We start from the raw sequence: 13,518 nt of genomic DNA on the forward strand, positions 1-13,518 counted from the left end.
GTTTTTGCAGTGAGGATTCTGGTACCTGTGGAGAACCCCATTAAGAAATCTGTTCCATCTGATATCCATGTTTCACCAGCAGTAAAGAGATTAGAGACCAACAAACAAACAACGTGCATCTTTAAATAAAAAAAATAAAAAAACGTTTAAACAAAGGCAGTCCATCATCATTAACTCACAAGAGGAAAAGTGAGCACGAAGGCAAGCCATCCCCCGACCAGCATGGTCAGAACCGCCAGCGTCAGACGGTCCTGGGTCAGGTAGACGGGCAGCACGGTGGCCGGGCTCGGAGTCTGGCCTGTGCTCTTCCCACCAACACCTCCCTTCTTGGTGTTCTGGTCCCCATGGCTGCCAGCAACCCTCTGAAACTAAAACACATATCCGGAAACAACAGATGCATGACGGGGATCCATATCTGAATCTTTTAAAGTGATATGACCTCTTTAAAGGCATACTATGCAACATTTTTCAGTTAATTAATGTGTTCCATACCGTTTTGGATGATTAAATGAGTCATTTCAGGTCGAACAAAGGTTTTCTCTGCCGCCCTGGGGGTCTGTGGGGGATATACCGCACTTGCAATCGCAAGAGCTCACGGCCCGCACACATAGAAGTCTCGCTTTACGGCGAGAACTCCATGTGTTTTTTCCCTGCCATTCACTATATGCACGCGCGAAAGCAACAACAAAGAACCGCGTATTAACGTCAAATAAACATGCAAGCATATCGAGTTTTATTATTATTATTTTTTTTATTTTTTTTATTATTATTTATTTATTTATTTTTTATGTTGGCCAGACGCTACCGCGGCGGCGGCGGCTTGGCGAGGCGGTGGCGGTAGCGTCTCGCCAACATAAAAAAAAATAAATAAATAATAATAATAAAACTGGCGAGGTGGCGGCGGCGGCCGCCTCGCCAAGATAGCGCTGCGGGCAAACCCTGATGTTCATACCTTCACTGTGTTAGTCATTGTTTGTACTGCCGTTTTTTCCACTTTTTGTTGCGTTCGCCTGTCTGCTAAGCTCAAAACAACCGCGCCTGGCTTGACGGAGAAACCAGAACAGCTGAGCATCTTTATGACAGTGCACTTTTACTTTCGCCCTCTGGGGGGAGCCTCGCTGGAAAATCAACCCCGGTTGCATAGTATACCTTTAAAGTAAAATTAGCCGTGCTGTGGACTCACGTAGTGCTGATGGTAGTGGGAGGCAGAGGAGACGGGAGAGGCGGGAGCTCGAGGCGGGATGACCGCCTCACCCGAATGCTGCAGATTGGCTGGAAAATCCCTCAGCATGGTTGTGTGGGCTAAGGGGGGGACCTCATGGTGGCCTAAAGCATTAAAGATCATACGGTAGTGTGCAAAAGTCTTGAGTCATCTGCTATTTATACATATTTTCAAATCTGAAGAGGTTGTCTTGGTTCTCCAGGTTCCTCTGAAGGTCTGATATCATTAGTGTTACAGGCTTTTTGTGGACATATGGACAAGCATGCATACATTTATTTATTTTGTTTTACCCTGGATGCCACCAGGCTGTCCTTACCTATGAGTAGCCAGTGGTTTTTCTGGCTGGCTGTGCTCCCTGGTGGGTATTGCACATCGGTGGAAGGCGTGATCTCACATTCCCCTCTCTGGCTGACCGTCACGCCGGCCGTCACCGGACCCTCGATCCGAGCCAGCGTCAGCCCCCGAGGCTGCCATGGCAACAGAGAGCAGAGAGCCGTCACCCTGTCGGTTCCTCGACCCGTCGTACCTGATCTGATGTTTGCTAACGGCGTCCTCCGTTAAAGTGAGGCGGAGCACCGTGAGCTGCACTCACCACTAATGACACTCCATGATGGACGAGCGAAGTCGAAGCGTAAAGGTGGGAGTCAAGTTTTCCAACATAGAGAGTGGGTCTAAGGGAAAAAGAGCATTATTGTTTTGTTTCTTACTTCACAAAAGCATTTAATTTTGTCCTTCAATTCCCTCTGTGAGCCTAAACAGCAGGTTTACCTCTCTGCCCCCCCCCCCCCCCCCCACACACACACACACACACACAAACACACACCAGGTTTAAAATAGGGCTGGACGATATAAAAGGAAACATATCGATAAAATAGAAATCATATTGATCGATATTGATAATTATCAACAAATTCAAAACATATATTTTAAATGCAGCTCTGGTCATTTTATGCTGTTGCTTAGTAACTTATTTTTAGACACAGAACACACAAACACTGAATTCAAACTTAACCAACTTTTTACCAAAACTGCAAGTTTTTAAAAAAGAAAGAAGAACAAGTGCTCTCTAAAGGGAGCGGAGCTTGGTTCCTGGGTCTGCGTTGTGATTGGTTGGGAGGATTTAATGACTGTAATATTAACCTACATGGCTAGAATGCAAAAGGAAGGAAAAATGTTCTATTATTTTCCTTAAAAGTTGAACTTTTTTTTTTCTATCATCGATGTACGTCTATCGATCAATATACATTGTTATTGAATTATCGTCCAGCCCTAGTTTAAAATCAGACCCAAGAGACATACAGAGCCTACAGAGTATTTATACACCCGTACTTCTTGAACTCCTCCACATTTTGTCACATTATGACCACAAGCGTATTTCACTGGCGTTTATGTGACTGTCCAGGTAATTCTGAACCCTTATTAATCCAACCCCCTTTAATGAAATCCCATGCATAAAAATCACCAGAACCAACCAGAGTTGGGTGTAAAAAATATCCCAGGTTTCGAACATCTAATGAAGCACATTTTGGCACAACTGGCCATTCGGTTAATCTGACAGGAAAGGGGAGCATTTTCAAAAGGAGCCTTATAATACATCCAAAGCTTTAATGGAATAATTAGATAATGTTAGAATGGCCCAGTCAAAGTCCAGATGTAAACCAGAAGGAACATCAATAGCAAGACTTGAAAATTTATGTTCCCAGATGTTCTCCATCCAATCTGACTGACGGTGTACTAGTCGGGATAAAAGTTGGCAAAAACTCAATTCTCTGGATGTTCGCAGCTAGAAGAGAGACAGAAAATATATGAAGCTGTAATTTCAGGGAAGATGGCTAAAAACTATTTAGATTTTTGTTTGCTAAATGTATCATTTGTCTTTAAATTCACACATGTGCAACACTCCGTGTTAGTCCATCAACTTAAATCTCAAAACTGAGGCTTGTGATTCTAATGTGACAAAATGTTGAAACATTAAAAGGCATAGATACTATATTTTTCTGTGTTTAACTCTGAGGATCGTTGCTACTTTTTTTTTTTCCATCTATTGCCAACTTACAGCTGTGAGTGATAAAAAAAAGGGCTTTTATCGTTGCCATTTAGAGCTTGACCACAAAAGCAGGACAAGGTATGACCAGTATAATAATGTTTACCAAGGGGCTCCTAATTTTAGCCGATGATTAATAATAAAAGACAGTCACTGTAAATTTAGTGTGGCTCTTACACTAGCTGGGTTTGTGCACTGGCTTGCTCCGTCACAAACTGATAGCTCCACTTCAGCGTGGAGTGAGCTTCTGCCTGGTCTTTAGCAGAGGAGAAGGTGAGGAAGCGTAGCGTCTCCATGGCGAGCGAGAGGTGAGGGGCGTGTCTCAGTGAGTCTTCGTAGTAGAGGTACACGCCCACGACAGGTGAGCCGTAGTTCTGAGTCCACAAGACGTCGCCTGAAAACCAAGATAACAAATCCTTTGAAATCCCTGCTGGATGGATGGGATTACGGTCAGGAAATGCAGAATCCACACAGATCCTCCTACCTGACTCCCTGTCAACCGTCACCATCAGACCATCACCGCTCGACACCAAATGAGCCATTTCTGCAGGAGGATTACTTGAGTTAGTTCTAGGAGTGGAAAGGCTACATTGTGGGTGTTTGTATTCAGCCCTTTTTATTTTGAAACCTTAAAAAAAAATGAACTGCTACTAAATGCTTTCAGAAGTGACTTTAAGTGGAGCACCCCACACGCCTGGCCTTTATGCAAGAGCAGCAAGAAGAAAGGTATTGTTTAAATCAGGGGTGTCAAACATACGGCCCGCAGGCCGATTCCGGCCCGCCGAACAATTTAGTCCAGCCCGGTTGCTAAATGCATTATCATTATTTAATAGAAAAAAAATATTTTTTTTTTCCCAGTGTCCTGTCTGGCAATGTGGCAATAAGAATTGTTGTCTTAATGCCAAAAAGAGCTCATCAGATTTGACTTTCACTAGTGGAGCAGAACTGCTTTTGCCATAGTGCTCCGCTTGATTTATGAATGTGAATAGTTTTATTATGATTCATGCGGGGAATGTCTCAAATGATATGGACACTACAATGGGAAAGTAGGAAAGGAAAGGAAGAACAAGAAGAAAAAAAGATGAAAGAAAGAGGAGATAAAAGGAAGAGAATGATAAAACAATTATTGAAAAAATACATGTACTTCATTTAATTGAAAATCTGCAGTTCCTATATTGTCCACGAGGGGCGCTGTGTTTTAATCAGCAGATGGTAGCACTGAGCTTCAGATGTGGAATATTGATTTTAAATCATTTCTTAATTTTTATCTGTTTGATGTATTTTGTCATGCAGGACAGTGTTTTTAAGTTCCAAAAAATGTGAATAAATGTTTTTCAACATTGTACAATCACTGTGATCAGTTCTTATGCATAATGAACAAGTAAATGTTTAACTGAGTAAAAGTATTGTTGAAATTGCACACTTTTAAGAAAATTTGAAATTTTCTTAAAAACCCTGAGGTTATTCATAATATATTGTGTAAAAGTGAAATTCATTTAATATAAAAATCAACAACAAGTCCACTTTTATTAGTTCTATTTAATCTTGCAATGAGTTAACTCGTGTGGCCCTCTTGAGATCAGATTAAGCTGTATGCGGCCCCTAAACCAAAATGAGTTTGACACCCCTGGTTTAAAGGAAGCCATAAGAAGACCTGTTTGCCACAAGCGAAGTAGAGAACACAGCACAATGTGGAAAAAGCTTTTCACATCTTTATGGCCTATATGCAATATAAGATGAGACTAAACATGAGGAAATTATGCTGAACACATCAAATCAGTGAAGTATGTCCGCATCACTTTGACGTGTTCCCATTCTGAAGAGTGCGCACATATTGGAATCAAAAGCGTTCAATTTACACTGATCCACTGCGTCCGGACAAGGAGCATTTCTCTTGCAGGAACGTCATAGTTTTATTTTATTTGTTTATTCATATTTAAAAAAGGACTGGATCAGTGCTTGTCTGTTCTTTTGGTGTCTCGGCTCTATCTTTAAAAAAAAAAAAACCCAGTCGGGTGGCAAATGGCCGTTCACACTGAGCCTGGTTCTGGTTCTGCTGGAGGTTTCTCCCTGTTAAAGGGGAGTTTTTATCTCCACTATTGCTACATGCATGCTCACCATGAGGGATTGCTGCAAAGTAGGACTGAACAATTAATCGCATTTTTAATATAATCGTGATTTTTAAAAAAAAAAAACGCAATTTCCAAATCGCAGAGGTCTGCAATTTTTGGCTATGTAACAATTAGGGAATTAGATGCGTCCATTAGGTGTCAGTAAAATGTTTAAAGTGGGTTTGCCTCCACATGGAAGGGAAGACAGTTGCAGCAGTGAGATAATGTAATTTTATTACTTGTTTTAGAGTTTATATAATCATACATAGCATTAAGTTCTGGTCAATCAGTTTAATACATAGACTTGCTTGTTGGTTGGACTTTATGTTCAACAAGGACTGATGTCCAATTAAATTTTTGTTGCTTGTGGTTAATGCAGAGAAAAGTCAAAATCGCAATTTTGGTTGAAATATATTGTAGGCAGAACGCAATCATTACTGAGTTTAGATGCTGTGGGTCTTTTAGCAACTAATCCACATGGCGAGGAAACAAATTGATTCATTGTTTGTATATATTTTAAAAACACATGAAAAATTAAACTAAAAAAAAAATTGCATTAAATTGCAATATTAAGAAAGAAAAAAAATCGCAATTAGATTATTTTCCAAAATCGTTCAGCCCTACTGCAAAGTCGACGACACAATACAAGCAATTGTCCACTGCCTCTCGAAGACTCAATGCAATCGGCTGGGTTTCCTTAGATAGAAAACTAGCTAAACATATATTAACTTTGTAAAGTGTCTTGAGATGACACATCTTGTGAATTAGGTCTATATAAATAAAATTGAACCAAGTCAAAATTGAATGAGGTGAGCAAAATCTATGAATTGCAACAGTGAAATTATGTTATTATTGCGTTACTGCTGCGGTATTTGACTAGCTGCTGCATAATTTCTGTGGCAGCTGTGCATAAATGGGGTATGAATGGCATCTCATCTCTAGGTAATCGCTGGCAGCCTGGCTGTTGAGCAGTTTCCCCATTGGCAATCACAATAATGTGATGGGAGTATAACACACTAAACACAATATGCCCATAGTTCAACGTAGTGGTGGCACCATTATGTTCTGGGGATGCTTTTTTCCAGCAGGTACAGGGAAGCTGGTCAGAGTTGATGGAAAAGCAGAAGCTGCTAAATATCCAGCAGGAATCTAGACATGAAGCCAGAGCTAAAGTGAAATATATGTACATATGTGTCAAAATGGCCCAACCAAAATCCAGCTGAGACGATCAACATCCAGTCGAGTTGACTTTGACATATTTAGCCAAGAGGAATGGCCAAAAACACCAGTTTCTAAATGAGTGACGCTGGTTGAGGCATGCAGCAAATGACATGCAGCTGGAATTCCAGCAAAAGGTGTTTTTTTTCAGGGTATTGACTCAAAGGACAATGAATACAAATGTATGCCACACTATTCAGATTTTTGATTTGTAAACATAACTGAAGACATTGATCATTTTCTTACTGTTTTGCAATTATGTGCCCTTTCAGTTGGACTTACCCTTAAAAACCCAACAAAATACATTTAGGTTTGTGGTTGTAATTTGACAAGATGTGACGAATTTCAACCGGTATAAACACTTTTGCAGGTAACTGTACGTTAAGACTGTGTTTAAGTGACTTTCTGAATGCGTGAGCCGTACTGTAGTCTTGCTTCTCGTCGTACGGATGAGCAGAGTAGTCGTTGTACGTAGCGTTCCATCGGAGCTCTTGCGTCTTAGTATCGAACATGGTAACCATATACTCTGAAAAAAACACAGAGAGAAACGCTCATTAACCCCAGACCGAATAACTCCTTAGGTGCTGTCGGTGTGCAACAAACCGGTGCGTCCGATGTAGAGCAGAGGAGTGTTGGGGCAGATGGACTCAGAGGAGGAGGTGGTTAAACTCGTTTGCTTCTCGCCCGTTTCAGGATCCACTACAAACCACACGTCGTGTTTTTTTCCTGTATAAACACACATGCCAAGGAGGCAGATTATCTGCAAACAGCAGTCAGGTGAGTCATGTGTTTATACAGCAGTACTGTGCAGAAGTAATACTGTATAGTTTTGTTTCTGAAGAGCCAGACGATTATAGGTCACATCAGTCAATAAAAGCATCATAAAGAGTAAAAAAAAAAACCCACATAACAGCATGTTACGCTGAAAGTTGACAAAATTACACAACTAGAATGTGGGCGTATCGGTGCTACGTGCTAACAGTACGACACGGATGTTTGAGGCAAGGCACATTTATTTGTATAGCACATTTAACTACAAAGACAATGCAAAGTGCTTTACATGATTAAAATATAGGAAAATAAAACAGAATAAAAGCAAGTTGGAATAAAATGTGGAAACAAAATAAAACATGGGAAAAAAGAAACAAAAAGCCAATGTTAAAAACAGTTAAGACTACAAATTTGAACTAATGATGTTTCAGTAAAACAGTTTAACTAGAACAGTCGAAGGCAATCCTTAACAAACGTGTTTTTAATCTTGATTTAAAGGAACTCAAGCTTTCAGCACTTTTACTGTTTTCTGGAAGTTTGTTCCAGATAAGTGGAGCATAGGAACTAAATGTTGCTTCTCCGTGTTTAGTTCTGGTTCTAGGTATGCAGAGTAGGCTGGAGCCAGAAGACCTGAGTGGTCTGGAGGGTTTATACGCTGATAACAAGTCTGTGATGTATTTAGATGCTAAGCTTGTAGACTAACAGAAGTAAGTGAAATAATAAGTGAAATACCTCACTTTTTTTTTTTTTTTTTTTTTACTTCACACCAAGCAAATTAATAAATTAAAGTGCTTCGTCTTAGGGTAAAAAGATTTCCTCTTTGGAGTATTTTGACAATATATGTTCCTAAACATATATTCAACATTGCTGCTTTCACCAAAACAATTTCCCCTTTCAGGACTGAAATAGAGCAAAGTTTTAAGGAAGCTCAAGAGACTGCATTGGCCAAAAAAAAAAATTAAATCTTCATAAATTGCAAATTTGAATTATTTGATTTTATCAATTTATCACCCAGCCCTATCAGAACATTTCATGCCTTCCTTTCAAAATGATTGGGGCTGAAATTAAGCTAAAAAGCAGCCAAAATCCAGAGAAAAACTATAGACAAAAAAATTCAGAAAGCTTAAAAAGGACTGTAGGCATTGCGACCACCTAAAATAATCACAAGACGTTCTGAAAAATAAAAATTTAATGGAGGGTTGACTCCAGGCCTTTAAAGACTATTTTTCTTCTTTTTGGTCATTATTTTATGTTCAAACAAAGATCTGAATTTCATGTGATCTAGAGAGTATCTGACCTGTGTAGAGCATGCCATCAGAGCTTCTGCAGGGGGCGGACTGAACCAGCTCTGGGATGGTGAAAGGCAGTTTCTGTGGGAACAGAAAAACATCAAGGTTGCTTGGTAAAAACACCAAACAAAAACCTGAAGCAAACTAAGCAACGTTACCATCAGGCCCTCTTTGTGTTTTCCTCCAAGCACGTACAAACTGCCATCATTAGGATCCGGGAGGAAACCGGGCCTGCATTGAAAGGAAAATATAAAGTCATCTAATAAAATCCTTTAACTAGAATTCAATTAAATTTTATTTATAGCGCCAATTCATGATACACATCATCTCAAGGCTCTTTACAAAGTCAGATTCAATCAGATTATACAGATTGGTCAGAAAGTTTCCTCTCTAAGGAAACCCAGCAGGTTGCATCAAGTCTCTCCAAGCAGCATTCACTCCTCCTGAAAGAGCGTAGAGCCACAGTGGACAGTCGTCTGCATTGTTGATGGCTTTGCAGCAATCCCTCATACTGAGCATGCATGAAGCGACAGTGGAGAGGAAAACTCCCCTTTAACAGGGAGGAAAACCTCCAGCAGAACCAGAACCAGGCTCAGTGTGAACGCTCATCTGCCTCGACCCACTGGGGCTTAGAGAAGACAGAGCAGACACAGAAAGCACAGAAGCTCACATTGATCCAGGAATCCTTTCTATGTTACGTGGTAAGAAGTGTTAAACTTGCACATGTCCTTTTTATAACATTATTGTTAGGTTTATAATAACAGTGAATTATAATTAACAACAAATGTGGTCATTTGTAGTTACGTTTCTATGTTAGTAAGTGTGGCATTACATGAGATTTTTAGTAAGAAAATCTTCTTAAGTATCAGAAGATGGTAGAAGAGTTTGCCAGGCAGCAAAGGGCATGTAGATTTGTTTAATAACTGCGCTGAAATATAAATCTGGTTTTAAAGCTTCTGTTGATGCACACCAAAGTTAAAACTAAAAATCAGATCAATGGCATGAGGAGAAACTCTGATTCCAGGTTTTAAACCGACACACTAAGGTGTATCTGCTAATAACTGGATTATCAAACACACGTCAGGTTTAACTAAAACCTTAAGGGGTTTATTCACACCAGGAAGGTCCTTTGGTCCAGACCAAAAGCAGACTTTACGTTTTTCGTTTGGTGCGGTTTGCTTTCACATTGTACTTTTTGCAAGTGAACTATGGCTTGTACACAAAACCACACGTGTGATGATCGTTGCTCCCATTGGACATAAATGACTAACGTGGGACGGAGAACAGAACCAGAAACGGAGGAGAGCTAGCGTGGAAATCCTGCGTGCAACACCTCTGCTTTGCATATCTGTGCTGCTATTACAGCTGCTAAAATCAGTGTTAGTGTCAAGAGCAGATCATTCAACGCAGGTCTCAAGACATTTCAATAAATAGATTTAATTCAAATTTGCAATTTTTTAAGATTTCATTTTTTGCAAAATCGTGATTTTATTTTGCCAATGCACTCATTGGGCTTCCATTAAGAGAACAGCATGTAATGCTGGATATGTTTATGAAAAATATGTGGTTGAATTATTGTAAAGAGGAAACTTTTTTTAACCATAATTTAATATATTTTAAGTTAGTTTGAAGTCACACAAGTGAAGTGACGCCTGTTCTTAGTTCATTGTGTAATACCATATTTTCATTGTTTACAACAGCGGGGCCGCCATCTTGTTTTACCAGCATGTTTCACAGCTTGTATTTAGTTGCAGTTTGAATTCAGGTCAACTCCTAGATAAAATGCTTTATATTAAAGTCAGTTTTTAAAATAATTTCTTTAATTTCTCTTTGTGAAATGGAAAGTACAAAAAAAACAATGATTAATCGGATTTGGTATAATAAAATCTAAGATTATAAGCCATATCGCCCAGCCCTATGTACTGCACCAAAGCCCGTTTGAAACCTCAAAAAATGGGTGTCAGTCTGGTTGTTTGATCTGGATCGGGCTTCGCTTCAGTTCTTTCACACCTGCACAAAAGGTCCGGACCAATGGGAAAACAAACTGTGGTCTGTTTAAACTGGACAAAATGTGGCCGGTGTGAATACACCCTTAGATCCCATTTGATGAAACTACATTCAAATCAAAACACTAAAGGTTAAATATGAAACGCTAACAGCAGAAAGTTGGTTTTGCCAAACAGGGTCAGAAATCCACTTAAACCTGCAGTAGAAAAGGATCCAGCCCAATGTGTGTGTCCTGTAGGTGTTTGTTACTTACTCTGCAAGGTAGCTGGGCACTTGAATAACTGGGTCTGAAATATGTTTAAAGAATAAATTTATGAAAAAGAAAAAACAGATTAAAAGGTGAATACCACTAATATTCGTTTGTAAACCTTCTCTTAAAGTCCACTTGATGTCTCCGGTCTGCTTGGACACAGCATGCAGACTCCCGTCCAGGGTCGAGACAAACAGGAGGGACTCCGGGAGTGTGACTGATCTGACTCCTCCTACCTGAAGCGTTACAGAAGAAAAGAGACGACGTTTAAGTCAGGAGGCAGAGAAGGACCTCCGGTGAGTCACATATCCAAAGATTTCCCCCACAGCTTGATGTGTGGGTCAGGGATCGACTATCCAGCCCACTGAGCTGTATAATACACTGGAGTGCTGATTTTGCCGAAAAACTGAAGTCACTGGCCGCCATCTTGCTACTCCCTACTCTCACAGAATCCCATAGGATTTGGTTGCAACAACAAGCAGTTTTCTGGCTGTGTGAAAACGTTTCACAGGTAATTCTACAGTCAGTGGATGTACTAACACTATCAACTACTAGGAAATTAGGTGCTGAAATATTTTACATGTTATTTATATTAAATATATATATATATATATATATATATATATATATATATATATATATATATATATATATATATATATATATATATATATATATATATATATGTATGTATATAAGTATGTGTATATGTATATATGTATACACATATGTAAATATATGTTTTTGTATATTGTTATTTATATATTTATAAATGTTAAACATATATATTTAAATGAATAAAATGCAAAATATTTCAGCACATGACTTTCTCAGTACTTGATAGTTTTAGAACATAACATACAACTATATGGCATTTGACATTTTAAAAGTCTTAAGCCCCCCCTGAACATGAGAAAATCCTCGTTATTCGATGCTGTAGCGCACATATTCCCTAGTTACTGGGGGGAAATAGGGAGTACCAATATGGCGGCTGGTGGCTTCAAAGCGACTCGTTCAAACAGACGGTGATTAGCACTCCAGTGTATAATATAGCTCAGTGGTCCAGCCCCACACAGACTTGCTGCAGTAATAATTGCGCTGCGTTCCTTATTTAGCAGGATATCCTGATTCTCCCCACCCCCTCCGGTAAACAACACACCACGATCAGAGATTGCATGACTCTGGCTCACACTGTGAGGATGAAAATGTGTTAATATAACCAGATTGTTTTTATGAGCCTCTCAATCCATCTTCTTGTCCGCCTCCCAGATTGTTTAGGCATAAACAGGACATTATAATGTAATGGCGGGGACAAGAACTCAAGAGAAAATTGAAGAAGAGGAACCCAAAAGAAAACCCATTTAAAGCAGCTGGCAAGTTTTTGATTGTAAAAAAAAAAAATAAAAATAAAAACTAACTTACTTTACATATATTACCCAAATACAATAAGTCTTGATTTTTATATAGCACTTTAGAATATAACTCAGTTTGCCAAAGTGCTCCACACATCACAAAAGCCCAATGATTCAAGAAATAGCAACATTAAAATAACAATAAAACAAATAAAAATCAGGGGCAGATACATGAAAACAAACAATAAAACCACGAAAGCCAACATCTCAAACTGGGTTAAAAGCCAGAAAGAAAATACTGCGTTTTAAAAGAAGACTTAAAAACAGAGAGTAGGCCTGCTGGACATGTAAAATATGATTCCTTGTATGGTTTTGGTGCGATGGCAGAGGGGTCACATCTATGCACCAGGCATTTGTTAGAAAACTATGTGGATTTCTGTAAAGATCTGAGTTAATAAAATACATTATAACAAAGTTTGAGAAGAGCATCACATCAGACTGATATGACCAAATTTTGCTATCTTGAGCAATCACTTCGAGCCAAATTGTAATAAATGCACTATAATCTAGTCGATATGTTTCATTATTAAATCCCAATGATGTTTCTTGCAGAACTGCTGAGAAAACTTTTACTTCCATTGAAAAGTATTGCGAGGAAGACCGACTTTCTTTTCAGCCCATTCCTACCAGTTCGCTGCACCAACCATACGCCTGCTCTTTTCTATGATGTGTAAGAAGTTCAGCCGAAACCCTAGAGGTTATTACAGAGCGCCATCACTGTTCACAGTGAGGAAGTACAAGTGAGACGAATTTGCGGAACGGCCAACAGGATTTTAGAAGCGCTTTTGTCCCTAAATATCAGACATTTGGGCACATTTTTGGTTTCTGTGATACGTTAAATGCATTGAACCAAATTATTTTCCTGTTAATATATCAGTGTTCAATAAATTGAACATAAATATAAGATTTGTCATGTTTTATTGATTGAATGACTTTGGCCATTGATTTGAAAGTAATAAATATCGATATTGGGAGTCAAATCAAATCAAGCTGAGCTATAATCCAGAATCGTATTGTATCGTAAGGGATGTATCGAGAATCATATCGAATCGGCTCATCCTAGACCAGGGGTCTTTGGCTCTTAAAAATGCAGGTGGGGAGTTGGTCAATGTTTCTAAATGTGAAGGCAATTTAATATTGCTAGCTTTGGGATGCCTTTAGTTCTGCAATGTATGCAAAACATTTCCAGAAAGA

General features: G+C 39.2%; 1 protein-coding gene across 2 annotated transcripts in view; it reads right to left on the bottom strand.

Annotated features, from left to right (window-relative positions):
• Window positions 1-13,518, bottom strand: part of ern2 (endoplasmic reticulum to nucleus signaling 2) — a 28,562-nt gene that overhangs the window by 13,699 nt on the left and 1,345 nt on the right. For both annotated transcript variants that reach the window (XM_012873902.3, XM_012873901.3), the window contains exons 2-13: window positions 11,031-11,148; window positions 10,916-10,949; window positions 8,814-8,886; window positions 8,664-8,736; window positions 7,199-7,321; window positions 7,020-7,121; window positions 3,751-3,810; window positions 3,444-3,660; window positions 1,815-1,893; window positions 1,539-1,689; window positions 1,184-1,326; window positions 180-368 (exon numbers count right to left, since the gene is read on the bottom strand). In XM_012873902.3, the coding sequence (XP_012729356.2) occupies window positions 180-368; window positions 1,184-1,326; window positions 1,539-1,689; window positions 1,815-1,893; window positions 3,444-3,660; window positions 3,751-3,810; window positions 7,020-7,121; window positions 7,199-7,321; window positions 8,664-8,736; window positions 8,814-8,886; window positions 10,916-10,949; window positions 11,031-11,148 (1,362 nt within the window). The remainder of the gene's footprint in view (window positions 1-179; window positions 369-1,183; window positions 1,327-1,538; window positions 1,690-1,814; window positions 1,894-3,443; window positions 3,661-3,750; window positions 3,811-7,019; window positions 7,122-7,198; window positions 7,322-8,663; window positions 8,737-8,813; window positions 8,887-10,915; window positions 10,950-11,030; window positions 11,149-13,518) is intronic.

The sequence above is a fragment of the Fundulus heteroclitus genome, chromosome 5 (genome assembly GCF_011125445.2).
Source record: "Fundulus heteroclitus isolate FHET01 chromosome 5, MU-UCD_Fhet_4.1, whole genome shotgun sequence".
In the NCBI taxonomy this organism is placed as follows: domain Eukaryota; kingdom Metazoa; phylum Chordata; class Actinopteri; order Cyprinodontiformes; family Fundulidae; genus Fundulus; species Fundulus heteroclitus.